Source organism: Mesocricetus auratus, unplaced genomic scaffold (genome assembly GCF_017639785.1).
Source record: "Mesocricetus auratus isolate SY011 unplaced genomic scaffold, BCM_Maur_2.0 Super-Scaffold_4256, whole genome shotgun sequence".
In the NCBI taxonomy this organism is placed as follows: Eukaryota; Metazoa; Chordata; class Mammalia; order Rodentia; family Cricetidae; genus Mesocricetus; species Mesocricetus auratus.
This window is the reverse complement of record NW_024429182.1, coordinates 112780304-112807627: the sequence shown is the minus strand read 5'-3', so window position 1 is coordinate 112807627 and position 27324 is coordinate 112780304. Positions and strand designations below refer to the sequence as shown.

General features: G+C 48.7%; 1 protein-coding gene and 1 long non-coding RNA gene across 10 annotated transcripts in view; one reads left to right on the top strand and one right to left on the bottom strand.

Annotated features, from left to right (window-relative positions):
• Window positions 1–4596: 4596 nt before the first annotated feature.
• The window catches only part of Arnt2 (aryl hydrocarbon receptor nuclear translocator 2), a 148849-nt gene continuing 126121 nt past the window's right edge, over window positions 4597–27324 (bottom strand). For 7 of the 9 annotated variants that reach the window (XM_005077855.4, XM_013118935.3, XM_013118934.3 and 4 more), the window contains exons 14-19: window positions 26412–26535; window positions 23670–23769; window positions 21310–21448; window positions 20527–20677; window positions 9196–9332; window positions 4597–7435 (exon numbers count right to left, since the gene is read on the bottom strand). In XM_005077855.4, coding sequence (XP_005077912.1) covers window positions 7337–7435; window positions 9196–9332; window positions 20527–20677; window positions 21310–21448; window positions 23670–23769; window positions 26412–26535 — 750 coding nt within the window. In that variant the 3' untranslated portion in view covers window positions 4597–7336. Of the gene's footprint in view, window positions 7436–9163; window positions 9333–20526; window positions 20678–21309; window positions 21449–23669; window positions 23770–26411; window positions 26536–27324 lie in introns of all 9 variants that reach the window. The other 2 variants (XM_040729064.1, XM_040729044.1) reach the window with 2 other exon arrangements.
• On the top strand, window positions 12398–26489 carry LOC121133157. Its single transcript, XR_005869924.1, has 3 exons — window positions 12398–12565; window positions 24261–25040; window positions 26354–26489. It is a non-coding gene; the product is annotated as an uncharacterized LOC121133157 (long non-coding RNA).

Sequence of the window (27324 nt, the reverse complement as noted above, 5' to 3'; positions counted from 1 at the left end):
AGTTGATACAGCTGGGTTCTGTTCTAGTGAAAATATCACACAGCATTAACAAACCTCACTTGAGATATTTATTGGGAAAGGAAGAGTCCAGGAGGCTGGCTCAGGTGAGAAACAGCAGCAAACTGGACAGGGTATAGAGCTCAGGGACTGGTGGGATTTCAAGGCTTGGTCCTGTGGTCAAATCAGGGGCAGGGTGTTTTCTCCTTGGCTCTTTTTACCATATAATTGCCATAGGAGCCAGTGGTTGTCATGCTGATCACCCCAGTCTTTCCTGAATACAGCCCTCTTTTATATTGGAGCTTAATGGATATCCTATTCCTAGACTCTTAGCATATTCCAGAAATTCATGTTCTGCTTGCTCATCTATTTCCCTAGTGATGGGGAACTCTTTATACTTAGGAAGCCTAGTTTTTCTTTATGTTAACCCAATGCCAGCACTATGCATAACAGGTGGTAGGTGTCACATAAGTGTTTCCAGAAATAACAAGCTTGAGAAGATGAGCAGGCAAACAGCAATCCAGGACACGCCTTAATTTCCCCTGTGGAAGTTGAGGAGAGACTGGGAGATGATGGGGATCTCTGGATAGCAGTATGACACGTGCTAAGCTTTCCCTACACACTCTCTGAATTCTGAGCAGTCAATGTCCTCACTTCCGGACTTGACCCTTCCTCCCTCTACTCAGGCTTACTGATGATGAATCAGAACACAATATTATGTGTATGCGTTCAGGTGTGTGCAAGGGAATGTGAAGACAGAGAGATCAACCTTGGATGATGCTCCTTCGGAATCATCATCTTTTCATTTCCTTTTGAGACAGACACTGAACCTAGAACTCATCTTTATCAGCAGACTGGCTCGCCAGTGAGCTCCAAGGATCTGGCTATCCCCACCTCCCTAGTGCACAGATTACAAGTGCATGTCACTTACTCACAGTTTAATCCTTAATAACGTTCTATATTCTCACATGGCTTATATTATGTGCACAATTAGGAAAATAATTATGTAGAGAGTTTGCTTCGGTTCATAGTTTATCGACAACAGAAGGAACATAGGTAGGGTGTCAGCTCAGGTCCTGGCAAGAATCTGGCTTTTATTTGCTGTTTCTTTGTACTGTGCCCCTACTCTGCAGTCCACCCAGCTTCCCATTCATGGACTTGTGCAGTGATAGGGCACACTGGTCATAGACACTTTTCTGTTACACCTTTCTGAGGCAAAACACTTCAGGATTTCTCAGTGAACGAGTGACAAATCACATTTTCCTCCTCCTCTAGTGGGCGATTTGTTCTTTTAAAATAAGTTTTATTATTTTATAAGCAACATGTACTCTTTAGAAAATAGGTCTGTGGTAGTTAGTACTAATTTTCAACTTGACAAAATAGAACCACAGATGGGTTCTTTGGCGTTGTGTGTGTGTGTGTGTGTGTGTGTGTGTGTGTGTGTGTGTGTGTGTGTGTGTGATGAGTAGGATTACTGATGTGGGAACACCCATCTTAATTGTGAGCAGGACCACTTAGGTTACATATAATGTCGATAAACTATGAACCAAAGCTGAACACTACCGTGCCTTCACCCCTGCTTCCTGACTGTGGATAAAGTGTGACCAGCTGCTTCACCCCTGCTTCCTGACTGTGGATGAAGTGCGACCAGCTTATTCACCCCTGCTTCATGACTGTGGATGAAGTGTGACCAGCTTATTCACCCCTGCTTCCTGATTGTGGATGAAGTGGGACCAGCTGCTTCACCCCTGCTTCCTGACTGTGGATGAAGTGCGACCAGCTGCTTCACCCCTGCTTCCTGACTGTGTATAAAGTGTGATCAGCTGTTTCACCTCTGCTTCCTGACTGTGGATGAAATGCGACCAGCTGCTTCACCCCTGCTTCCTGACTGTGGATGAAGTGCGACCAGCTGCTTCACCCCTGCTTCCTGACTGTGGATGAAGTGGGACCAGCTGCTTCACCCCTGCTTCCTGACTGTGGATGAAGTGTGACCAGCTGCTTCGCCCCTGCTTCCTGACTGTGGATGAAGTGTGACCAGCTGCTTCACCCCTGCTTCCTGACTGTGGATGAAGTGTGACCAGCTGCTTCACCCCTGCTTCCTGACTGTGGATGAAGTGTGACCAGCTGCTTCGCCCCTGCTTCCTGACTGTGGATGAAGTGTGACCAGCTGCTTCACCCCTGCTTCCTGACTGTGGATGAAGTGCGACCAGCTTATTCACCCCTGCTTCCTGACTGTGGATGAAGTGTGACCAGCTGCTTCACCCCTGCTTCCTGACTGTGGATGAAGTGCGACCAGCTGCTTCACCCCTGCTTCCTGACTGTGTATAAAGTGTGATCAGCTGTTTCACCTCTGCTTCCTGACTGTGGATGAAATGCGACCAGCTGCTTCACCCCTGCTTCCTGACTGTGGATGAAGTGCGACCAGCTGCTTCACCCCTGCTTCCTGACTGTGGATGAAGTGTGACCAGCTGCTTCACCCCTGCTTCCTGACTGTGGATGAAGTGTGACCAGCTGCTTCACCCCTGCTTCCTGACTGTGGATGAAATGCGACCAGCTGCTTCACCCCTGCTTCCTGACTGTGGATGAAGTGCGACCAGCTGCTTCACCCCTGCTTCCTGACTGTGGATGAAGTGGGACCAGCTGCTTCACCCCTGCTTCCTGACTGTGGATGAAGTGGGACCAGCTGCTTCACCCCTGCTTCCTGACTGTGGATGAAGTGTGACCAGCTGCTTCACCCCTGCTTCCTGACTGTGGATGAAGTGGGACCAGCTGCTTCACCCCTGCTTCCTGACTGTGGATGAAGTGTGACCAGCTGCTTCACCCCTGCTTCCTGACTGTGGATGAAATGCGACCAGCTGCTTCACCCCTGCTTCCTGACTGTGGATGAAGTGCGACCAGCTGCTTCACCCCTGCTTCCTGACTGTGGATGAAGTGGGACCAGCTGCTTCACCCCTGCTTCCTGACTGTGGATGAAGTACGACCAGCTGCTTCACCCCTGCTTCCTGACTGTGGATGAAGTACGACCAGCTGCTTCACCCCTGCTTCCTGACTGTGGATGAAATGCGACCAGCTGCTTCACCCCTGCTTCCTGACTGTGGATGAAGTGCGACCAGCTGCTTCACCCCTGCTTCCTGACTGTGGATGAAGTGCGACCAGCTGCTTCAAGCTCACACTTTCTTGATCATGATGAATATTATCTAGAGCTGTGAACTAAAATAAACCCCTTCTCCCTCAATTGCTTTTGTCAGGTTATTTTATCATGTCAATAGAAAATAAAATGAAATGTCCCATTAAAATTTTGTAAGAAGCTGGGCATTGGTAGCGCTCGCCTTTAATCCCAGCACTTGGGAAGCAGAGGCAAGTGGATCTCTGAGTCCAAGGCAAGCCTGATGTACAGAAGGAGTTCCAGGACAGCTAGGGCAACACAGAGAAACCTTGTCTCGAAAAATAAAAACAAAAACAAAAAACATAGAAACCAAACCAAACAAACCCAAACCAACCAACCAAAAACTTTAAGAAACCTCCATGTGAAGACGAAATATTATTTCCTTATGAATAAGGGTTCCTTTTTTCTTATTCTGAAAAACATTTGTAATTTTTAACTTTTCTCTAGAACTAAAGCTATTAACCAGGAATGTCATATGCGTATCTGCTTTGTGCATGAATGCATGGCTTTGAGATAGATTCTTGCCAGGTGTTGGTGGTGCACGCCTTTAATCCCAGCACTTAGGAGGCAGAGGCAGGCAGATCTCTGTGAGTTCAAGGCCAGCCTGATATACAGAGTGAGTTCCAGGACAGCCTCCAAAACAATACAGAGAAAGAGAGAGAGAGAGAGAGAGAGAGAGAGAGAGAGAGAGAGAGAGAGAGAGAGTCTCACCATGTTGCTGCCTAGGCTGCTTTGGAACTTCTGCACTCACTCAGACAATCCTACTGCCTCAGCCCATCTGAACTGCAATTGTAGGCATGTGTCACACCCAGCAGCCTATATATGAATTCTTGAGAAAAACACTGCTGTGGTATGTTCAGCTATTTTTATTGGTACTAAGATTTCTGTCTTGAGTTGGAGGAGCAATTCCTTGCATCCAGTAGTTCCTGGATACAAGTCTTTCTTAGATGTATGATTCAGGACTTTCTTCCAGGCATTCTCTTTAAAGTCTTTGGGAAAAAGAAATGCCTTTAGTGTTTGTGAAGTCCAGTTTTCTAGAGAGCCCTGCCTTCCACTGAATTTCAAGAACAGTGGTTCTCGACCTTCTTAAAGCTGCGACCCTTTAATACAGTTCCTCGTGTTGTGGTAATCCCCAACCATAAAATCATTTTCATTGCTACTTCATAACTGTAATTTTGCTACTGCTATGAATCATGGTGTAAATATTTTTTGGAGATAGAGGTTTGTCAAGGGGGTTGTGATCCACAGGTTGAGAACACTGCTCAAGAATCACTTGTTTCCTTTTCTGTCCTAAGGAGCTAGAACTTGAAGTATGACTCTTCAGCATGTCTGTACTGCACATCCTTGACTGGCTGGAGGCAGCTTATCCCAGACTCCCAGGGGCGGGTGCCTCAAGTTGATCAATTACCAAGCTGGTCCCGAGGCTCTCACTGTTCAGAGCAAAGTCATTTTTTATTGTAATGAAAATTTAAAAGGCAGTTACATTAGTTATACACATACCCAGTGACTTAATACCTGTTAGTCATACAGAACGCTTAAGAAATACAAATGATTTACCCACGGCACAGTTCACATCCATTAAGAAGGAAGGCTAAGAGAGAGATGAGTAAGTGCTTGCTGTCCATGGAAGCCTGCCTGGGAATTTTCTTCTTTAAGGAAACAGATAGTTAGACAAAGTACAGTGCGGGGCCCTGCATGGCCTGTGAACAGCTGCATGTTGCTACTACCTGTACCTACAAGGCTTTGCAAGCTACCTGAACAAACCCAGCCCTGGGGCACAAGACATGGCATGTCACATGTAGAAATGTGCCCATGCCCTGTGAGCTACCTCTTCAAAGCTGTTTCAGATTCTAGGCAATGGCGGAAGAGGGCAGTCAGGGAGCTAGTGACTCTGTGACTCCTCAGTACATGGAACATGGCCAAGTTACTCAGCTATACATTTATTTTGTTGCCCAGGTTGGTCTTGAACTCCTGAGCTCATGACCTTTCCTGCTTCAGTTTCCCCAGTGGTGGCACTTCAGGTGAGCATCAGCTTGGTAGGGAAGGGGAGGGTGGATTGACAAGTTAGGACACACAACCCATGGCCACATACACAGAGGGTTGCAATTTTACCTTGTTACTGATGATTAGCAAATGACTTGTTTTTGCTTGTGTGATAGGTCACAGCCATCACAAAGCAGGTGAGCTCACATTGGGGAGTGACAGCCCATGTAACCTGTGTCACACACCTGAGAAAAGTCCCACTTTTCCTCCAAAGGTAGTAAAAAACCAAACTCAAGCCCCCACGCTTCTTAATTCATAAGTTAAAGGCCACAGCTGGTTTCATCACTTTGCTCCAGAAGCTAGCTTTGGGCTGTTTTCTCTTTTATAACTTATGCTCACCACCTGAGGCCAGCTCCAGGCTGTTGGGGCAGAAGATATACCAGGCAGCACACATAGGAGACCTATTTGGAATTCTGAGGCTGGGATGGACCTCAGACTGTGTTATTAGTCTCCATGGAAGGGTTCAAAGCTGTCTGAGGACCGCTGGGACCAGAGTTTGTCAGGGGCGGGGATCCCCAAGGTTTTCCTGCTGAGCTAAGCAGAGTTTGCAGGTGAGTCCTATAAAAACACTGGTGCTCCCTGGGTGGCAGGCAAAGCTGAGCTTAGGAATGTAGTGCTACTCTCCTAGGCCTTTAATCCATGCGATCTTTCTGCTCTCATGGGTCCTGGAACCTATTATGCTCCCAACATTCCTGGAGCCAGGTGCAAGGCAGGGCTGTTCCGAGAGCCTGTACTTCCACATTCAAACAAGGGGTTCCTGAAAGAGTTCCGGAGGACCCCAGGGCCTGCCTAAGGTAGCTCTGTGGCTTCTCTCACACTCACGCTGATCCATGGTGATGAGACGCTTGAGATGAGGCTCGATTAAGTGAAGGGAGGCAGGGAGCATTCACCATAGCACATGGGACGGGGGAGGAGCTCTGGGACTTGCAAAACCTGTGGAGTCTGAAGCTCTGTCAAATCTGACTAACACAGGGACTCTGGGGTCAGAAGTTTCTAGAAGTTAGCTCAAAGTTCTACCTTAAGACCACTGTAAGAGTGTGGCCAGAGCCGAGTCCATGGCTTCCAAGGCCTGGTTGTGTCTGTTCTGAGATACGCCTGGCTCTCCTGCCTGCTGAGGATGGAGGCTCAGGTGGCCCAGAGCACGCTTCCCCGCCCAGAATGTGGCCCCATTTTCCTAGGTTACTGAGTAGAAGGTGTCAGAGACACTGAGAAGCGGGGCATCGGGATCTGTACAGAGGGCCAGGTGTGACCTTTGAAGGAGCTGGGCAGGAAACAGCTCAGCTCTGCTACACAGCAGGGAGGATGCCATGCCCTTCATGGAATCAGGACACTGTCCCTCAGGCCTAGTGAGAGAAGAGTGAGCACTCTCATAGGTCGCCAGGAGGAAAGGCTAGGAATGTTAAGTGGACGCTGTCTGTAAAAGGGCCAGGGGACCAAAGAAATGGCTTACACCATGAGCAGCTCCCCAGTCCTGCCTCCTGGAGGGTTGGCTGCCAGCCCAGCTCCCAGGGCCCTGTGGTGCTCTCCTTTGAAATACAGCCGAGTGGGGACAGCTTCTCACTCTCATGGGCCACACACACCAACACATCACAGTACATCTACCAAGTCACAACTCTGATTCTCACTGTACAAAGCACACCTGGCCCCAGGCCATCAAGGACAGCGAGTGGTGGGAATCTCGCCTGGGTCCCTGTGCGCCTGGCTCCAGTCCAGGTTACTGCCTCTCAGTCCTTCCTGAAGCCCCCAGGCGGCAGCTGTGAAAAAGCAGAAAGAAACCCAGCTTCTGCACCAGGCAGACCTGCTGGTGCTGCCAGCCACTGTGGATGCCAAGCAAACACTTGATGGGTGCAAACTGTCCATTTAGACATTATTCACAATGGAATTTACGGACCCTGGAGGCCCCCTTCTGAGCACACAGATAAAGTACAATAAATACAAAGGTTTCAAACCCAAGAAGCCAAGCCTGTGGGCTAGAGCCAGGTGATGCCATGTCCAGGGAGATGGGGAATAAGGGGAGCTTCTGGAGGTTCTGCAGCAGGGCAAGCTGAGTAAGGGGGGCCCTTTGAACATGGGCATCTATGCCATAACAAGAATAGCTCCTAGGCAGCAGGAGCCTGGCTTTGCCTGAAGCTACTCAGAAAATGGAGGGAACATGCCAAGGTCAGCAAAGTCCTCGATGTTATAGTTGCCAGTCCCCTGCGTCGGGTCCCCCGGCATGGGCAGCATGTCCTGGAGAGGAGAAGAACAGAAAGTCCCAGTGGTCAGTGGCCTCACCCAGAGCCTGCCCTTGTCCCGGAGTCCAGCCTGCCATTGATCCCCTCGGCCATCTCTCTAGTGAGCAAGGAAGGGTTCCTTTGCATAGCTTTGCGTATAGGGCTGCTCTTCAGGGATCCTCAATATCTGACTCCCCTGGAAGCTGCTCTCTTGGGCATGGTCACGAAGAAGGTAACCACCAGGCTGCAGCGTTTTACTGAAGCTAAGCCCACAGGTGGAAAGAGCCTGGCTGGGCAAGCAAGGCCTGCAGCAGTAAGCAAGACTGACCAAACATGTGACTGCCAACCAAGCAGGAGCCTGAGCAGGACTGACCTGGGCGCAGGGGCCTGTCAGGGTGGGTGGTGCCATCCCTGAGTAGAAGGTTGGTTACTTATCTAGTCCTAGTTTGCTAGACCCTACACTACCTGTTTTGAAAACACTGGGAGAGTTTCGATTCCTCCAGGCAAAAGTTCCATTGTGCTTTGTCCAATTTCCAGCCCACGTGATAATGGTGGGCAAAGAATTCTGTGGTCAGATGTGCTTGGGAAACAAGGCAAGGTTTCCTACCTCCTAGGAATCCATTCCTCAGGTATAATAAAGGCTCTGATAATTCCTGTAAGAAAGAAACTGAATAACTTGCTTTAATTGGTGTTTCCCAAAATCATTTGACCAAGAATTAGTTTTGGCAAGGTGACCTTGAAGACACACTGTTAGGGAATTAAGCCTTTCAGGGTCACTCTATGAGATGAAAACTGGGTGAGGTCTGGTACTTATAGTGGGAAGGAGAGAAGTCAAAGGTAGGCCCAAGAAAGGCACTTCCCTGTACTGGGAAGAGGATACCACCCTGTGGACCCCTGAGTGACACCAGGATCTAGATGTGGTTCTGTGAAATGATACTTGACCAGGTGGGAGTAAGAGTGTGTGTGTGTGTGTGTGTGTGTGTGTGTGTGTGAATGAGGGATTAAGCCTTGAGCAGGAAGAGTGTGGCCTGAGCCTCCTTGGCTCTTACCTGGAGCCTTGCTGCACAAGGCAGGCAGCAGATGCCCCACAGAGCAGCTTGGGCTGCTGCTAGGAGTCTGGGTGGGCAGGCCCAGCTCTAGCTGAGGGGAGTCAAGGGGCTCATACCTGCACTTACCCTGGAAGGCTGAGCCCTGTGTGACAAGCAGGTCCATGGCCTTGTCATCAGCACAGTGAGGTTGGTCTGTGCCAGGAATTGAGAAGAGCAAGACATGTCTCTAGAAGTAGAGGTGTGGAAGTAGCCTGGGACCCTCAGCCAATAGACAACCAGACCTGGAGAGCCGAGCAGTGCTCCAGCTGCCATGGGCTGAGGGTCTGGGGAAGGGAGTCCCTCCTCCTGGTTGCCATAGTGGAGAGAGGCTGAGCAGTCAAGCCCCTAGGGACCTGCCGTTCTTGGAGGTTGTGCATACTGCCCATGGTGAACACTGAGGTTCTCTAACTCCCTGCTCCCGAGTCCCGCTGCCCTACTGGGGTTCAGTTCAGGATTCAGCCTCCTCTATGTGGGTGCAGGGGAAAGGCCTGATTGCTTCTTCTGTGTACCTTCAGGCTCTGACTGGGCAGGGCAGGACCTTCTACTTGTGGGCTCCCCGTATTGCAGGCTGGGCGGGATCTCTTGCTGGTTACCGGGTAGGGCAGGCAGAGGTGCAGAGAGGAGCATAAGGAAGCAGAGAAGGCGCAGGTACCTACACCTACGAGAAGGCGCTGCTCGCTGGATTTACCTGGAACACTTCAGTCTGGCCAGGCTGCTGGTGGGAGTGCTGCTCACCGCTCTGCTGTCCGTGGTGCTGGCTCTGCCACTGAGACCAGACCTCCGAGGGCCGGCCCTGGAATTGCCCGCCACTCTGTCCACTCTCAGCTGAAACATCCAATGGACATCACACTAGTTGTCATATTCTGTCACTTCCCCCATCCTAGTGCCACTCGGGGGCTCCACACTCCTGAAAGGCACGTCCCACCCAAACAGCCTTTTTTCCTGGCTTCCTCCTTCCTCTGATAGAGAATGAGCGGAGTGGAGAAGAATCAAGGAAGTCCTGGGAAATGGCAGTGCTTGGTCAGAAAAAACAGCTTTTGCTAGAATGTGCCTGTCAGGTGACTTGTGTTCCAATCCCCAGAGCTTTCTATGCCCCTGTGGCTGCTCATGGTGGCCTCAAAACAGAAAATAGGAGGAATGAGAATTTTGCCTAAACTATTTATGGGACTTAACTAAAAAAAATATTTGTGTGTGTGTGTGAACGTGCACGAGCATATGTGTGCATGCGTGCATTTGCACACATGTGTAATGTGTATGTAAAACACAAAAGCCAAGCTGAGGTGTCAGTCTACATACCTGCAGCAGCCGCCTCTACGCCTCACAGCCCGCAGTCAGGACTTGCTTTTCACTTCCTGTCTCTCCCTCATTGAGTCCCCCACAGGGGCTTGCTCAGTCTCTGCTCCCTCAGTGGCATATCTCACCACCGTGTCTTTCCTTTAAGCTCACTCTCCCTACTGTATTCTGGGTTCCACTGTCATCCACTCCCAGATGCATAGGGTTCTGCCACCACCCTCCTGTAGGGACACTGCCTACAGGTCGTTGAGGGTTCCTTGAGTATGGCTTCTATCTGCTCCTCCAGCCTCATGTCTCTCTTCTTATCTTGGTAGCCATACCCTCTCATCCTGTTCACTTGGCAGGGCCTGGCTGTCACATTCCATCACTTCCCTTGTCTTCATGCCCCTGTGTTCTTTCCTTTTTGAATAAGCAGAGTGTATTAACATGTGCGTGGATGGTGTGTGTGCAGATGCATGTGTGGAGGTCAGTGGGCAACCCTTGGGAGTCCGTGCTCACCTTGTACAGCAAACACTTCCACCCACTGGGTTGGTTCACTGGCCCTGCCACACGTTCCCTTGGCTGGCCCTGCTCCTGCATTTTCTTGGATTTCTCATGGTCCTAAGGAGATGCGATCCCAGGGTCTAGTCTCAGTTTCGCCGTCTCTCGGTTTTCTTGCAGAACCTGTACCCCCTTTTACAGTGCCCTTCGCATTAGACTGACACCCTAAGTGGAGTAACTAAGGCCAGGCTGTGCCAGGATGCAGGGATGGTGCTTGGAATATAAATGGCTTCAGTAAGTTCTTAAAGAAGAAAGATGAGGGAGTGAGGACTCAGGGAGGAGGGAAGAAAGAGGGCAAGCAGACAGGAGAAAGGGAGAGATGAAGGAAGGAAAGGAGAGAAGAGAAGAGGAAGTGAGGAAGGGATATAGAGGAGGAAGGGAGGAGAATGGGGGAGGAAGACTGTGGGCATGCTATACTAGTTCTTTTTGCATCTGAAGCCTCCAGACACACATGATTCGTGATGAAATTTCCTCAGTTGTACCTCAGGGATAATCAGAGGTAGAGTGAAGAGAGGGAGGAGAGGACTGGGGAAGATTAGCTGATTATTCATACTCGGTGGTACATGGTTCTATTAATTGCAGATAATATATAAAAAATAAAAAAATTTAACCTTCTGAGACAGTAAATGCTGTTAAACATTTGCAACAGGAAAAATCAATTAATTATGCTGCATTGGGAGTGACATAGAATACTAAAGAATGGAAATGGAAGTATTTTGAAGCAACGACAACTGTATACTGCTTGTTAAGCTTGTCCTGGTTACATTATTTTAATTCATTTCCAAATCTAAGAGATGAGTCCATTACACATGTTTTCCAGATAAGGAAACTGAAGGCTCAGAGATAACAACAGATTTGCCCTATTTGTTTATTATATAAACCTAGAGGTTTATCTTAGTCCTCCTGACATGGAAGTCCACCTTCATTCATTTGATAAATACAGCTTAAGTCTAAGACAGCGGGTAGTGCTGGAGACTTAGTGTGCTGAAATCAGTGACTTAGTGTTCAGAGGTCAGTACAATTGAGTGCTCTTCTAAGGGGGAACACAGGCTGCTATGGGGCATAAGAGCAGGTCCCACCTAAACCAGAGTCTTCCTGGAGGAAGACAGTGTGACCTGAATGAAAGGCGAGTGTGCTAGCCACGGGAAGGGAGACTAGTAAATGGACTAGTAACTTCTTTAACTAAAAAACCGAGCAGGATCTTCAGCATGACCTCCCCTGACTGAGGGAGCACTGTGGGTCCTTTGCTTAAACCCTACCAACCTGCACAGCAGATGGTCAGCAGGAGTTGCATGTGGCCTTTTCCTAAGGTATTCATAAAAGTACTCTTTCCGGAATAACCCAGTGGTCTCCAACACACTTATTAGGTCATTATTCCAAAAGCCATGTGTACAGTTCAAAGCCTTGCACTGGGTTCCAGCCATACTGCCATCCATTTCCCAGCTTCCCGAGCAAAACTGAGGCAGCTGGATAGATGGGTCAGCTTTTTGCAAGGCCTGGTGTCTAGGGTAAGGGTACCATACTTGCCATCTGCAGCAGCAGGGTGAACTTGGCAGACCCTGGGCAGTCTCTGGTCCTGAGGGACCAGTCTTGCATCTTTTTATTTTATTTATTTTTATTTTTTGGTTTTTCGAGACAGGGTTTCTCTGTGGCTTTGGAGGCTGTCCTGGAACTAGCTCTTGTAGACCAGGCTGGTCTCGAACTCACAAAGATCTGCCTGTCTCTGCCTCCCAAGTGCTGGGATTAAAGGCGTGTGCCACCAACGCCCAGCTTCTTGCATCTTTTTGATTGAAGTTTAATGCTATACTTCGTTCTTACTTGCTATCATTTCTTCTGGGAGGCTGCACTGAGTAGAAATTGCCCTAAAAATTCCTGTGAAGTCCTATGCAGCCGTTCAGTATGTTCAGCCCTGTTGGCTTTAGCTTAATGGTTCTTGGTGAAGGGAACTGCTGGCACTTCTCATTCTCACAAACAGCAGGATACAGGCAGATAAACATACAGGGAGATGGATAAACATCCTTAGTAAGCAGACATCCTACCCCTGTGGGGATTAGACTAACCTATCAGCAGTGTAAAAGCTGAGAAATCCTGCTGGGTAAAAGCGACTGTGTCCTAATGGAGGCAGCTGCCTCCTACCTACCCTACTGAGCTGATCAGACAAGGACCACAAAGTTTTCAGCAATCTGGCAGTGAGCTCACCTTTCAACATTGATTAATGGGGTCAGGTATGTCTATAATTCCTCAAAATTTGTAGATTAAATATGTGCATGGATGAGAATTTGGGGGGCAAGATCGGGGGAGGAAAAAGTGGGTTTGCATCTCCCTTCCCTCGCTGTGCATCCTATTTCTCAGTGGAAGAAGCTTCAGATGTTTCTGGAATGATAGTCCATTTTCCTCCAGCCTCCACTCAGCCCAGACTGGGTGGAGCGTGTGGTAGGGAGGGAATTCCTGGTGCTTTCCAAAAGAGGCTTGCTGAGGGGGCACTGGTGTCTTCTGCTGTCACCTGCTGGTTTGATCTGTTTTTACCTGTCTGGACTTGCATCATCATGATTGAGTTGCTGGAACTACCTCAGTCTAAAATGGAAAAGCAGATGCAAAATGCAGGACGTGAACGTGTTGGTGCTTGCCAAGCCGCTGTCTCTGGAAACATGCTGCTATACAATTCAGGGCATATAGGAGCAATGGTGGAGCAAGGGGGGAGGGAATCCCTGCTTGCTTCTGCATCTCACACTATGCTCTCTGAGCAAGCTGTGGGCCTGTCTTCCTATGTTTCTATGAGAAACGCTATACATCAATAACTAGTTTGAGACAGAGCGATTAAACAATTTGGAAATTCAGGTTGTACACTCCCTGACAGTTACTAACATGTTTTCTCTTAGCTCTAAATGTAGCCCTTGTTGCCCACCTTTGAGATACTGAACTGGACCCAGTTTCTGCTGTGCAAGTGGGTGCAGAGATGTACCACGTCTAGATAACCTCTCCTTCATGCTGTACATAACATGCTCAAGTTCTGGGCTGCTGCCTAGTAGGTATGCTCTATCAGAGTACTGAATACCAGTTTTCCTGTATGTATGCCTGTCTTTTCTTCATCCTCTCACTATCCTAGTCATGTTTCCAGAAATAAGCTGGGAAGGGCTTGGCATCAATTGGGCCCATCAATAGCCTGGCCAGGTGATTACCCTCAGGAAAGCTGATTCTTTTGGGGATATGCTAAAGAGATGGGAGGAATAATTGTAACAATGTAATTACACCCTCTAGAAGCCTTCATACAGTTATTTAACAGATATTTACTGTTAAGCCTGCCTGACTTTCTAAATTCTAACTCAAGAAGTGTAATTCATCCTTTCTTCTTTGAATACTATCCAACCCCCTAAGTGTGCTTGAACTGATACTCTGGACTTTCTCACTGTTTCCCTTGAGACCCTGCTTGCAGACCTCCATTGCTGACCTTAATCAAAGGCATGGATTTCTTCCTTCTCCCTCCTCTTGAGAGATGCCAGGATCTACAGTTTGCTTTCTCTGTAGTTTTTTTTTCTAAATTCTAATAAAATGATTCTCAAGCTTCATTCTTAGTCAGCTTTTAAATAATTTTATGAAGAAGACTAAGAACCCACAAAAAGGGAACTAGATTCTCCAGTGACATGTGGTGAACACAAACAGACTTTAAAGCCACTCCTCTGGGAACATGACGGGTGACCATATTCCAAGATTTAGGTAAGCTCATTCTGGTACACCCGCCTCTGCCCGGGTGGTTACCCTATGGCTTAGATTCCTGTTGGGAAGATTTGACCTCAAGGCTTCTCTTTCCATCTTACCCTGGTACTCTGCCTTTATAGGAAAATACATCTCTCCTTCCTTCCTTTCCAGGTTCTCTCCCTTGTGGACAAGAGCCAGACATGAAGGGCACGAGTACTGTCTTTCTCTTTTGGATTGTTTTCCCATGTGTCTGTGGCCAATGATCACATGGTGGAATGTAAATGGCACTAAATTTAACTCCCCTTTTCTCCCAGGGTGTCAGGACTATCTATTTGCATTACCAGTGCCATTCCCTCAGAGCCAGGGAGGTATGGATGGCAAGGAAGAGAGAAATAAATTCAAGTAGCCTAGCAGAATTGGGTACACAGACCCCTGACTAAAACAGAGGGCATTAACACTGCCTTTGACCAGCTGGGTGCATGATCTCAAGGTCTCCAGGCAGTTGCTTTTTTACTGGATACAGAGGTGCCACGTAAGGCAGATGGAACCTGAAATCAAAGTCAACTGTTTGTTTTTGTTTTCTGGGTTTTTCGAGACAGGGTTTCTTTGTGGTTTTGGAGGCTGTCCTGGAACTAGCTTTCGTAGACCAGGCTGGTCTTGAACTCACAGAGATCCCCCTGCCTCTGCTTCCTGAGTGCTGGGTGATGCGCCATCACCACCCGGCAAAGTCAACTGTTTTTAACAGCGTGCTTTCTGAGGAACTTCAACGTTTGCCAACACAGAGGATCACGGAGCCTCTGGTCTCAGCCCATACTATCCTCATGTGGAGCTAGGATGTCCATGTTACACAGCATTTTCTCCCTCCCAGTTCTTTCATGTGCTACCAAAGTAGCAACTCAGATACATGCTGGATGTGCATCCCTCTCCTACCCCCAGGTCTCAGGAGCTTCTGCTCCATCAGCAGCTTAGAAAACCAAGGACCTAAAGACAAGGGAAATCAAAATAAGACCCAGGTGACATCCTTTGGTGTTCCTGGTTAAAATGAGATGTCTTTGTGTTAAGGCATGGACTGTCCCACCTTGAACTGAGACTATAATATTGTCTACGCTTTTTTTTTTTTGCCTACAACTTTCTTCTGTGCATACAATTTTGTACCAATATACAAGATCTGTCCTACATTCGTGTTTACATGTCACTCACTCTTATTTTATATGTTCTTCTGTTTCCTGCCACATCTCTGCTGACCTCATTCAGTGCTTTTTAAATAAAGGAAAAAAATGGGACTAAAGCTTGGTTTCCACCAGTCAAGACAACCCTCCCTGGCTGGGAAATCGTCCATGTTGACTTAGGTATCTCCAGAACCAGGGAAAACATGCTTCCCCAATTCTCAGCTTTTGGGCTTTGGTTCTTAATACCCCAAATTATTCATTCTTTGTGGGATATTAGCAGAATTTAAATGGAGGCCAACAAGATCATGCATTGGCATAGCTGCCAACTGGGGCTTATCTTGGGAGGTAGCTGCCAATACTCATCCATGCCTAATCTGTGAGAAGCACAGATCCTTTGAGGACTCATGTCCTGACGATGAGTGAGCATGTGTTCTTGTGGAACCGTCTCCGCCACAGGCAGAGGCTACTTGTGTGATCAGTCAAGATGTAAGATGGCAACAGCCATGTGACTACTCAAGTGGCAGTGCCCGTGTGGTTGCTTAGGAGCCCTAATTTAGGTAGGTCCCTTGATCACATACCTCCAAATTTTTCTCTAACAAGGCATTCATTCATACAGTCCAGACCCATCCCCCCCATTTCTTTCTTCTCACTTTCCAGGGTGCCTGCCAGGATCATGGAAACTAAAGACCCAGGCAGGACTCCCACATGGCACCATCACAATTCTTTCCTGTACTTCCCTAGACCCCAGGATAATTTTCTCAGAGCCCTAACCCTACCCAGAATGCCTCCTGGGTGGGGAAAGATGGATATAAGGCAAGTAGTAACTCTAGTCCCAGCAGGCTTTTAGTGACCACCATCTTTACGTTCTGGTGTCCACAAGCTTACTTTATTTTCTCCTCTCTACAGGGAAATGGGAGCCTAGGATCCCATCTCACGGGGCTAGTTAGTAAGAATGAGGTAAGAGCAGTGGCACAGCCTCTGTCCAAAAACTAAATGCCTAACCCCATAGCGGGGAGATACAATGTGAAGGAGGCTGGGACAATGTGTTCTTTCTCCTCTCAGTGTAGAACTATACACTGTAACTAACTGTACACTATAGCTACACTGTAACTGTTCTCAGCTCTTCTCTGTTCACTTACTATAGGGCCCTATTCCTGTGGATATGCAGATAATTCATGAGGCAGAAAGAAATTCCCTTGAACAATATATCCAAGGTGGGGGAGAATTTGGCTCCTCCCACTTTTAACCTTGAATGGCAATTTAAGGCAAAAAAGCACCTTTCATATAAGCTAGCCTCTTCTCTGAACCTAGTAACACACTAGTTGCATGCCTGTCAGTCTTCCCTCCCTCCCTCCCTCCCTCCCTCCCTCCCTCCCTCCCTCCCTCCCTCCCTCCCTCCCTCCCTCCCTCTTCCTCCTTCCTTGTAAAGAGGCCTTATTCTACAAAGGTAAAAAGAAGCACCCCAGAGATGTTTCCAGCAGGAACTTGCATTCAACAGTTATGACTTACTACCAAGAGAGGCAATGCATGCAGTTGGTTTAAACTCTGGAAGGGTTAAGGCGATTTGGGACCCAAATCAGTGTTCCCGATCCTTTGGGGCTATGCTCAGACATACATAAGGATGATCAGTAGAGGTACCGGAGGACTGGAAGGAGGCTGCTTCTAGTGGCAAGGGGATACCCCCTTTTCACTCCAGAGGCTCTAGGACTTGTCTTTGCCTACTTAGGACCCGTAGTGGCATCTTGTACCGCCAGTGGACTTGGGGTGGTGGCCACATCTTAGGGCAGAGCTTCAGGTGTGTGGACATGACCTCTTATAAGGAAGAGGGAGGGCTGGCTTGATCTCTCTTGGGTTGTGATTGGAGCATCCTGAAGGGCAGAGACTGCATCTTCAGGAGCAGGAAGACCCTGGCGATTATGATTATTTACTATCCTTGTGTGGGTGCTCCCCTAATACCTGTTAATCCTTTATTTGGAATTTGTGGATTCCTTTAAACCCGCCTTCAAGGACCATCATAGGGAACTTGTATCCAGTTTCCCAGGGCTACCTTTACTTTGATGCAGCCTTGAGAACTGAAGCAAGGCTAAATCTGGGCATCTAAAGAAGGGGCTAATGCTTTACTGTAATGCTACCTGGCCCCATTACAGGCTCAACAAAGAAAAAAAAATTGGTTAATTAAAAACCTAAATTATAATCCCTATAGCTGGCCCCATTTTGTAGGTGTCAAGGAAATGGTCTAAAGTATAGTTTTATGTACAGGCAAACTTCATGGCTGTCAGCATAGGGGACAAAAAGAAAGAAAGGAAGGAAGAGAGGAAGGGAAGGAGGGAGGGGAGGGAGAAGAGGGGAGGGGGGAGGGAGGGAGGAACCCTATTTCCCCTGTAATACTGCAATGTGCTGCTGTAGGTGCCCTGATGAGTCCCAGAGTCATATCTGTCTGGTGCCCCGGATGCCCACAGGCAGGGTTATATCTGGATGCCCACAGGCAGGGTTATATCTGGATGTCCATAGGCAGGGTTGTATCTGGATGTCCACAGGCATGGTGTTCACTGCATTATGCACATGGCACTGGCAGCTTTAACTGTTTCATCTTTAATAATTGATGAAACTGACCATTAATGGAGACTGCTCTATTTCTCCTCTACTTTCTCTTGTACCCCTGAGGTTGATAGTAAACCTCTCTCCCAGGTCCTCTTTCTAACCATACACTCTCTCCTCTGACCTTGTCCAAGGTTGCCCCACCCCCAGTAGGGCTCTGATTCTTGAAGTCCTGGGGCAGGAAGCTAAGGCCTCCATTAGCAGGGACTCATGGCCACCTTCTCAAGATAACATTCTCCATTGATGTAGGTTTCCTCAGCCCCAGGGGGCTCTGCTGCCTCCTGGGATGGTGGTGCATCCCCTGCCTCCTGGGATGGTGGTACATCCCTCCAGCTGGGCTCCTTCCCTCGCTCCTCCTCCAGCCCTCTGCTTTGTTCCCACGTCTTCCCCTGGTCATGCTCAGAGCCAGACTCCAAACATGCTGCTCCTGCATCCTACTCCACTGCAGATCTCTCTGACATCACTGAGGGATGCCTTGAGGGCACAATCACATCACATTCCTCAGTCCCTAACTTCTCTGCCTTAGTGTCCCTTCCATACTTCCCAACAGAGCTCCCACCCTCCTCGTTATCACAAAGCAAGGGGCATGTTGGCAGATGTCTCTTCCAGCTTATTTCTACTCCCTGAATAAGGGAGTAGAAACTTTTTTCCCTGTCCTAAGGGATAGAAATCACAGGGTTGTGAGCAGAGGGACCCCCTTCTTGGCTCTACCATTGATCCATTAGGACCCGGGGCTTCCATTCTGACTTGTGAAATGGGAATAGGAATGACCTTTCCCTCTCGGACAGGTAAATGCTAAATGAATTCAAACATGTGAAACGCTCTGTGGAAGCCTCCTGGGCAGTGTCCAGCAAACACCTAGTAATGCCCAGGGCTGGCACACTTACCACCTAGCAACATGCAACAGACTAGGTTGAGATTGAAGCCTCATCAGAGTTGGTCAGTGACCTCAACTAAGGGTCCTACCTTCATTTACACTTCAGTACCTGCCATTACTTCACAGAGCGTGGCCAAATGCACATGGGTAAAGGTAGTGGACTGCTGGGACAGGGAGGAGCCTCCCCACCTGTCTTGTCATGGTCACATGATGCTTTTAAGTCCTCCCAGGGATGCGTGCTACTCTCTCTCTTGAAGACTTGCCTGGCCCTGTAAGTGACCATTCTCCTGCCCGTCCTGGGCCTCCATGAAGATCTGGCTGCTGGACCCATGGCGTGTCTCTCTACTTCCTGTTACCTGTCTCCTCTATCTCGACTGTATCGTTGTCTCTGCCTCTAGCCTGAGCTACAGGTCAGCCCAGTCTCTTCCTGTCTCTGGATAAATCACAGCAAGTCGGGGGCCCTGCTCTCAGAGAAAGGGACTGTTCCTATGCATGAAAGCAGGAAGGGCACAACCTTGGGAACTGGGGACCTCGCCCTCAGGTTGCAACAGAGCTGAGGGCCTGGTTGACTGAGGGGTCTGTGCTTCTCACACCAGTGACCCAGGGTGAGACAGTAAGGATATTTAAAGGCTGAACATGTGTGTTACACATAAATAAGGTTTGGGCTTGGGGGACTGTTGGCTCCAAAGGAAAGAGTCTTGAGATGTTGTGACAGTTCATAACTACACTGTATGATGGGTTACAGAGGACAGCTTCCTGTAAGGCTGACAGGTGAGCCACTTAAATGGAAGCCTTTAACTTGACAAGTGAAATCGGGAGGTTTCGGCTTGGTTTCCTGCTCACTTGAGAGTGATGGGTCTGCACGGAAAATCCTTGGGTGCTTCGCTCTTGGATGTCACCCAGTGACTGTACCATATAAGTAATTTGGCAGGACAGCCACTTCTGTGGAGTGTGACCCTGGCCTTGGGAGAGATACTGACATGTATCAGATACACCAAGAATAACTGGGAGAAGACTGAACCCCCAGACACGGTCAGAGCCACGACACCTTTATCGCCCGAGCCTTTCTTGCAGAGCATGGAAACATTCACATGAGATGGGATCCCCTAGTGTGACAGATGTTATACAGTTGATAGCATCTGGGTATGCGTGTGAGGGAGTTTAGAGTTGAGAAGATTCACCCTGACTGAGGGGCACCACTGTCCATGGGCAGGGGAAATACAAATAAATGCAATGGAAATACTAAATATGTAGGAAAGAGTGAGCTGATCTCTGGGATTCATCTCCCGGCTCCTGACTGCTGCTACAGTGTGACCCTTCCCCTGTGATGATGGACTGACCCTCAAATTGTGAATCAACATAAGCCATATGTCCTGAAGTGACCTTTGTCAGGTATCTTGCCACAGAATGAGAAAAAAAAACATAAAATGCACCTTCCCATATTCAAAAAGGGAACTTTCTGCTATCATTGACCCAACCAACTATCCCTGCCTTCTCTGAGTTTCTGAATGGAGAATGGAGGATCTTTTACTTCTGGGATGTGACAGTTTCTCCCTTGGGTCATGCAGGGTTAAACTAGCAATTGGACCATATAACAACACAGGAATGAGTGATCATGCCTTGAAATAGCAACACTGAACCTCAGGGTCAAGGTGTATGCTTCCCTGACTTAGGACACCTGAGGTCCTCTTGACTGTGGCCAGATAGGAGAGGAGCTGAGACATTTTGGGGCCCTGCCTCATATCTTAAGAGCTTGGGGCCCTGCCCTATATTCTGGAAGCCAAGGGCTCAGCTCCTGGACATGGGATGCTCAGAACAAGAAATCTTTCCATCGTCCCCTACCTACCGAAACCCGGAGTCCTGTTGGCAAGACTCGGGTAGGCGGTTCCACTTGGCGAGGAGGCAGCTGGGCTGGAGAGAGGGCTGTAGGAAGAAGGGTCAGCCGGATAGGGGTGGCTTGATCCAATGCCGAAGGCAGATGACTGTGTCTTGCTGGGCTGGGGTAGGATTTGCTTTGATTAGGACAGAAAGAGGACAACTAACCAGCCTCCCATGAGCTCCACCCCTGAGGTCCCTTCAGGAACAGCAGACCCTGGTTGCCTTTACTGACCTGGGATGAGCCCAGGATGTAGGGACCAGCATTCTGGCCCTGGAGACTTGGCATGGAACTGGTTAGCATTATCTTGAGAACTCTAATGGCCTGGTTTCTCCAAGTTCAGCTTACAGAGGCCTCTCAGCTGAGTAAGATCTATCTTTCTAGTACCTTCCAGGGAACTTAAAGTATTTGCTATATGGTTGGGTATTTACAGGCCCTCTTGGCAGAGTGGCTACCAGAGCTCCAAAGTGATGGAGGGGCTTATTTTTTTCTGAAGAAACTTTGGGTACCTGACTTCTTCTTCCTCCCTTTTTTAAGGGGAGGTTGTGAGAAGAAAGAGGTGCTCATCAGACATGGCATAAAACTGTTGGTGACCCAGCTCTCAAAGTGCTCCATGGATGGCAAGGACCCCCAAGGAGCTGGCTGTTCTAGTTGGGAGCACTGACATACCCTCAGAGTTGGGACCCAAAAAAGCAGGTGGTGGGTGTTCTGTTACTCTGGACACCCAAGGTCATGCCTCATAGTTACTCATACCTGCCCCGGGAAGGGTGGACGGCTGCCTGTCCATGCCACCTGGCCTTGGTTCAGTTGCCGTGAGATCTGGGATATGTTCTGGCCCGTTGAGGAGGAGGACTGGATGTCATTCACTCCAGGCACATGGACCACGGAAGAGCTAGGAGAAGAAGACAGAGCTTATTCGCAGGGAATGGCCGGCTTTCTTAAGTCTGCCAGAAGATGCTGCCCTGGCTCTCCTTCCTGCCGTCTCTGGCCTGGGGTCCTGTGGGCTTCTATTCTCAGCTTCCCTCTCCCCCAGCATCTGTCAGCTCTTGCATCTCCCACCACCACCACTCCCCGCACCCCCCCAGATCTGTATGAAAGATTCCATCCCAAGAAGAGACGTGAGTCTCAGAATACAAATCAGACTCTGGGCTACCTGCTCTTCGCGCTCTGGTTAATTTGTCCCTTTGGGACACTGAGGAGGCTTTCGGGCTCCACATATAGGCTGCCTGCTGTCAGTTCCAATTCTGAGACAACCCTGGGGATGGAAGGCTGCTGAAAGGGCCTCAGTCAGGTATGTAGCTGCTGGTTTACCTCCTCTGCCTTCAGATGGATTCAGTTGGTGCCCCTTTGTTAGGCCCCTGCAGTGTGTGTCCCAGTGCCTAGCTCTCTGCATGCCTGGTGAGGGCGCTGTGGCAGCATCCTTACTCCACTGCCAGGTCCTTCTTCCAGGGGTTTTCTAGGCTATGTGGACTGTAAGGCCACTGAAGATGGGAAAGGCTGGGGGGAGACTCATGCTGCCCCAGGTCCTATTTGTTATCTCCACGGGGCTGTGCTGGGGCTGTGAATGTATTGAGCGTGTCTAATTTTAGGTTTTCGAGTGGGTTTTGAGAGAAAGGCAGTTACAGACTACAGTCTTAATAATTGTATTCCAACCTTTTCCTATGCTCTTTGACCCCTTGCAGATTGCAAAGCAAATGTGGTTGTTCAAACTTCATGTCTGTCTTCCCAAATGAGTTTACCTGACACAGAAGCTCTTTCCCACTTCCCCAGATGGATGTTTCAGTTCAGAGGGTGTTCCCTTTTTTGTTGTTGCCGCCTTTTTGTCTGTCTGTGTGTCTGTTTGTTTGAAACAGGGTCTTTCTTACTACATAGCTCTGGCTGTCCTAGAACTCACAGAGATCCACCTGCCTCTGCCAAAAGCCTCTGCCAAAAGGCATGTTGTGTGCCGCCATGCCCTGTTGAGGACTTTATTTTTTATTTGGTTTCTTTTTTAAAATCAGCTATATTAATCCTGACCATACATTCATGGCATTCTTCTGCCTCAGACCCCTGAGTGCTGGATTTACAGATGTCAGCTACCACGCCTAGCTCCAAAGTAATGGATTTCACCAGGACATCATCATATATGCATATTTCCCCTGCGTCTCCCTTTCCCTCAGAGGAGAGTTTCTCATTGTTCCTTGTGGTCTTGTGGAGCTTCTTTAACACATTCCTCAGTCTGCGCAGCCCTCCCTAGGATGATGACTAAGGCGGGACAGCTGTAACTCTGCCTGGGATTTTGGGAACAAAGTGCTGACCCTTGTGTCCAGCCCCGCTAGGGCCTCTGGTCACACCTGCTGCTGATGTAGGAAGTCTGTTCTTAAAACAGCAAGGAGGAAAGATTCCTGTCCTGTTGTGGCCAATGTCGTTTCTGGGCACTGGATTTGTCTGCCCAGCCCTGGCCTCTGAAGGGTCCCTGAAGCCCTGTTCAGAGTTGAGTCAAGCTCAACGAGGATGTAGGAAAAACACTGCCTTGCTGTTTCTGGGGATACCTGAGGCTTCCAGGAAGCTTAGAAGTGGCTGGTGTGACACAGGAGGATGCATTCCCTGAGGACTGCTGGTCTGTCTTTGGCAGTGCTCCCGGGGGTCATGCTTGCATTTCCTAGAAGAAACTTGAGGCAGGCCTGGCCCTCAGTGGTGATGTCAAGCTTCCTCAGTAAGCTATCGCATGCCCTGATGCTAATACTCAGACACCCTGCTTGGCTCCGTGCCTTGAATGACCCTTGAGGGTCAGATATGACAGACCATCTTTTCTCCTTGTACTTGGCCATGGCCTCAGCAAACCAGAGGAAAGGGCAGTTCTGGCTACTTTCTCAACAAGCCCTATCTGGATCTTGGCTATAGACCAACCCCCTTTCCCCATCAGGATCTTAGAGAGACTGGTTGGTATCTTTGGTGTCTGAGAGTCACTGACTCCCAGTGCCTATGGAGGGGCTGATGGCGCAGAGCCAGCAGACCAGAGTCCCCATCCTGGCTCCACCCCACGGCACAGGAATGGCTGGTTCCTGTTCAGCTCACAGAGCCAATGCTGACACTCAGGTTTTGCTTCCTACATTCCCCTCCCTGGCACCTACCTGAAGGCCTTGCCCGAGTGCCCAGCAGGGAATGGACTTCCTTGGGAGTAGATCTGCTGGCTGCCTGATGCTGATGCTGAGCTCATCATCTTCTTCTCCGCTAGGAAAACCAGAGGAGTTGCATGTGAAGGCCCCGACTCTTGGGCTACAGGCTTGGCACGGGAACTCAGGAGGTCCACATCGGATAGTGTTCTCATCCTCACCGTTGCATTTCCCCTCTTAGGTGGTCTCTTCTGACTCCTAGGGGGGCCCAGCCACCCGAAGGCAAGCCCCTGAGAGTGGGGAGGGCACTATTGTATTCTGTCCTTCCAGTTTCTTAGGGGAGTACACAATGTGTCAAGAGGTGAGGACACCCTGGGTAACCTCAACTACCTGACCTGGGACCTCAGCTCTGCCTTTTGTATCACAGTTGTCACCTGGGATGCTCTTTGAGGTCTCCCCTGCCTCAGTTTCTCCACCTGAAAGAGGAAGATGACTGCAGTGTCTCTCACAGGGCTGTGGGGTGGGGATTCTGTGTGTTAGTGTGAATAAAATGTTTACTGAGCTGGGAAAAACAACGAACAGTTTACACATCTGCTTTCACTTTTACAGATGAGAGAAACCAAGGCACTGCTTGTCCCAGGTCACAGGACATCAAGGGAGGACCCAACTTGAATCCCAGTCCAGTGGCCCCTCCCCGACCTGACCAGCAGGTGCTGAGGGGCGCCTCGGACTGACTGGCCAGGACAGTTGGACGATATTGCCTGGCTTTCCTCCAGGGTCTCAGACGGGGCACCTCATGAGACAGGGAACACTCAGACCCGGGCTAGGTGAGAAGACCGCTCCCGCAGGTCACCTGCAGAGACGCGCTGAGAGGATTGGTCACGGTCAGGCTGTCTGGATCTCACATAAGAAGGAAGGTGTTCTCGGTGGTGACACGAGAAGCAGAAATGGACGGTGAATGGATGCAGCGTCTAGACAGCAGAGTGTCAACCAGAGCGCACCCCTCCCCTGGCTCCACGATGCATCACTTGCGGCCCTAGAGCAGTGGTTCCCAACCTGTGGGTCTTGGCCCTCCATGGAGTCTGCGTATCAGATATTTGTATCACATTAAATATCTGATATCCTGCATAACGTGATTCATAACAGTAGCAAACTCACAATTAACAAAGTAGTAATGAAGTAATTTTATGGTGTGGTGACACCACAACATGAGGAACTGTATTAAAGGGTTGTAGCATTAGGAAGGTTGAGAACCACTGCCCTAGAGTATCGTGATGCCTACATGTTCAACTACAGAATCACTCTCAAGACATGGGAAGGATGGAAATCAAGGCCGGATGCACGGCAGTGACTGCAGCATGTATACCCTCCCCGAGCCCAGCTTGCCAGGTGGGTGTGAGCAGTAATGGGCTGTAGCCTGGGGCTGGGAGACCACACAGGAACCAAGTATCCTGCTTCTATCTCTGTGTGGGGCTCTACATAAAGCCATTGTCACAGTGCATCTATGGGGACACCCTTAAGGGGCAGGAGCTCGGTCTGCAGTCTAATCGCAAGGCCTTGAGGGTGGGGCGTGAAGAGCAAGAGTTGAGAGGGGAGGAGACAAGGCTAAATCGTACAGTGTAAAGAAGACTCAGGGCGCCATCTTGTCTATAAACAATTCACAAAGTCTGGTGGTGTGGCTTGAGTGGCAGAGCTCTCGCCTATCTCTTCCATTCTTAGCACCACACAAAACAAGTGACAGACAGACAGACAGACAGGTCAACCAGCACTACAAAAGCTGACTGTATGCAAGTCACTTTTCTTCTCATGTGTTTTGGTGGCAAATAATAAACACATTGTTCTATGTATGTTCTGGGATTTTGGTAGGGTATAGCACTTATAAAGTATGTATGTTTGTATGTGTATATGTAGACACAATCATATATATACATTTTAATATATATGCATATATATTATCTAGTCTTCTAAATCTTTCCCTGTTTTATTATTTCTATCTACCTGATTTGTTAAAAATGAGGAAAGGCATTCTGAGTTCTGCTTTTTTTTAAAAATCAGTTTCTTCCTGTGTTAATAGTTTTTTTTTGGCTTTTCTGTTTTTAAAAGTTCATGAGATTTATAGCTAGTTCAGGCTCTATGTCCTCTGCTCACAGGGACATTCTGAAGTCCATCTCTGGTGACACTGTCACTCTACTTCCCTGCTCGGGTTCGAAAACATCTTCATCACTCACCCCTGAGGACTCACTAGTTTATCTCATTGTGTTCTGGTTATGTTGAATTTTGACAGCATGTCAACTTGGGGCTTATCGATCTGTAGTCCTTGACTATCATCTTGACTCATCATCCTCGATACTCATGTTTTCTTGCCATCTTTATATTCGTTCTGAAATTTCTGTGATTTTTCTAAGTTTCTCCTCTGAGTCAAAAAAACCTTCTTTCCCTTTTTGTTTTTTTTGGGGGGGGGTATTTTGTTACAGTGGTGAAGTCTGACCGGTGACAAAAGCATTGCCTAATGGATTAGACTCCATTGCTCTGACCCTTTACATTGTAAAGATGAGATGCCACAACCCGAGGCTGAGTGTCAGAGGTGATGAGGAAGTAAGAGGCGAGGACAGGAATACAGAGAATCTGTCCTGACTCCTGTACAGGGTTCTTATGTCCTGTGGCAGTTACACAAAAGTCACCTTTCCTGCCCCTTTCTCCAGATGGTCTGAAAGCAACTGCAACCCACAGCCTCATGACTTAGCACCGTCTGCCACTTACACGCACCGATGCCTGCAAACATCTCAGCAAAACGGGGGTCTCTCTCTTGGGAGAAGATTGTATCTGCCTTTTCCACAGACTTCCCTGCCTCGTGAACGCTGGCAGGTAGGTTGGGTACAGGGACCTGTTGGCACAAAAACACAATGACAATCCACACATAAGGCGCTCTTTCCAAGAGTCACATGTTGTCCCTTGCTTAGTCCTTCTGGGAGGAGGAGCTAGTATTTCAACACTTGACTATTCTTGCAAGGTTGGGAACTTATCCAGGAAGATCAAGGGCACCCGGGTTGGAGGTGTGAACTAGGGGTTACAGGAAGAACACCAGAGTCACAATGGCTACTTTCTTAGAGACTGATGTAAAAGAACCAACCCATTATAATCATCAGGAAGAGAGCTTAAAGGTTAATTTGGGAATAAGGTCAGGTGCCAACCCATGTCAGTTTCCCTGATGGCCAGCTGTCAGAAGTAGGAACAGAGACAGGAGGAGAGATGAGGGACCACAGGAGATCAGAGGAAGAAAGGAGAGACACAGAGTATGATAGGAAGAGAAATGTTAAAGCAAAACAGGCATGGGAGCAAAGGTGAGAGAGATGGCTAGGAAGCCAGAGAACCCAAGTCCAGAGCTTGCATTTGCTGGCTGCACCTGTGAGACTGAGGTCCACGCTGAGATTTCCCACTGTCCCTAGAGATACACAGTGTGGGCCGACCATAGCTCATCATCTGCTTTCGACCTACTTCCTGCTCCATGTGTCTCACTTCAGGAAGGAAGAGCTACAGGGACAATAGGGACCAAATACTATTAGCACCCTCGAGGCTGAATGGAACAGAGTGCCTTGGGATGTGGGGAATGTGTGTAGTTTTAGTTTAGTTTGGTTTAGTTTAGTTTAGAGTGGGGATTCTAGGGTGAGTTAAT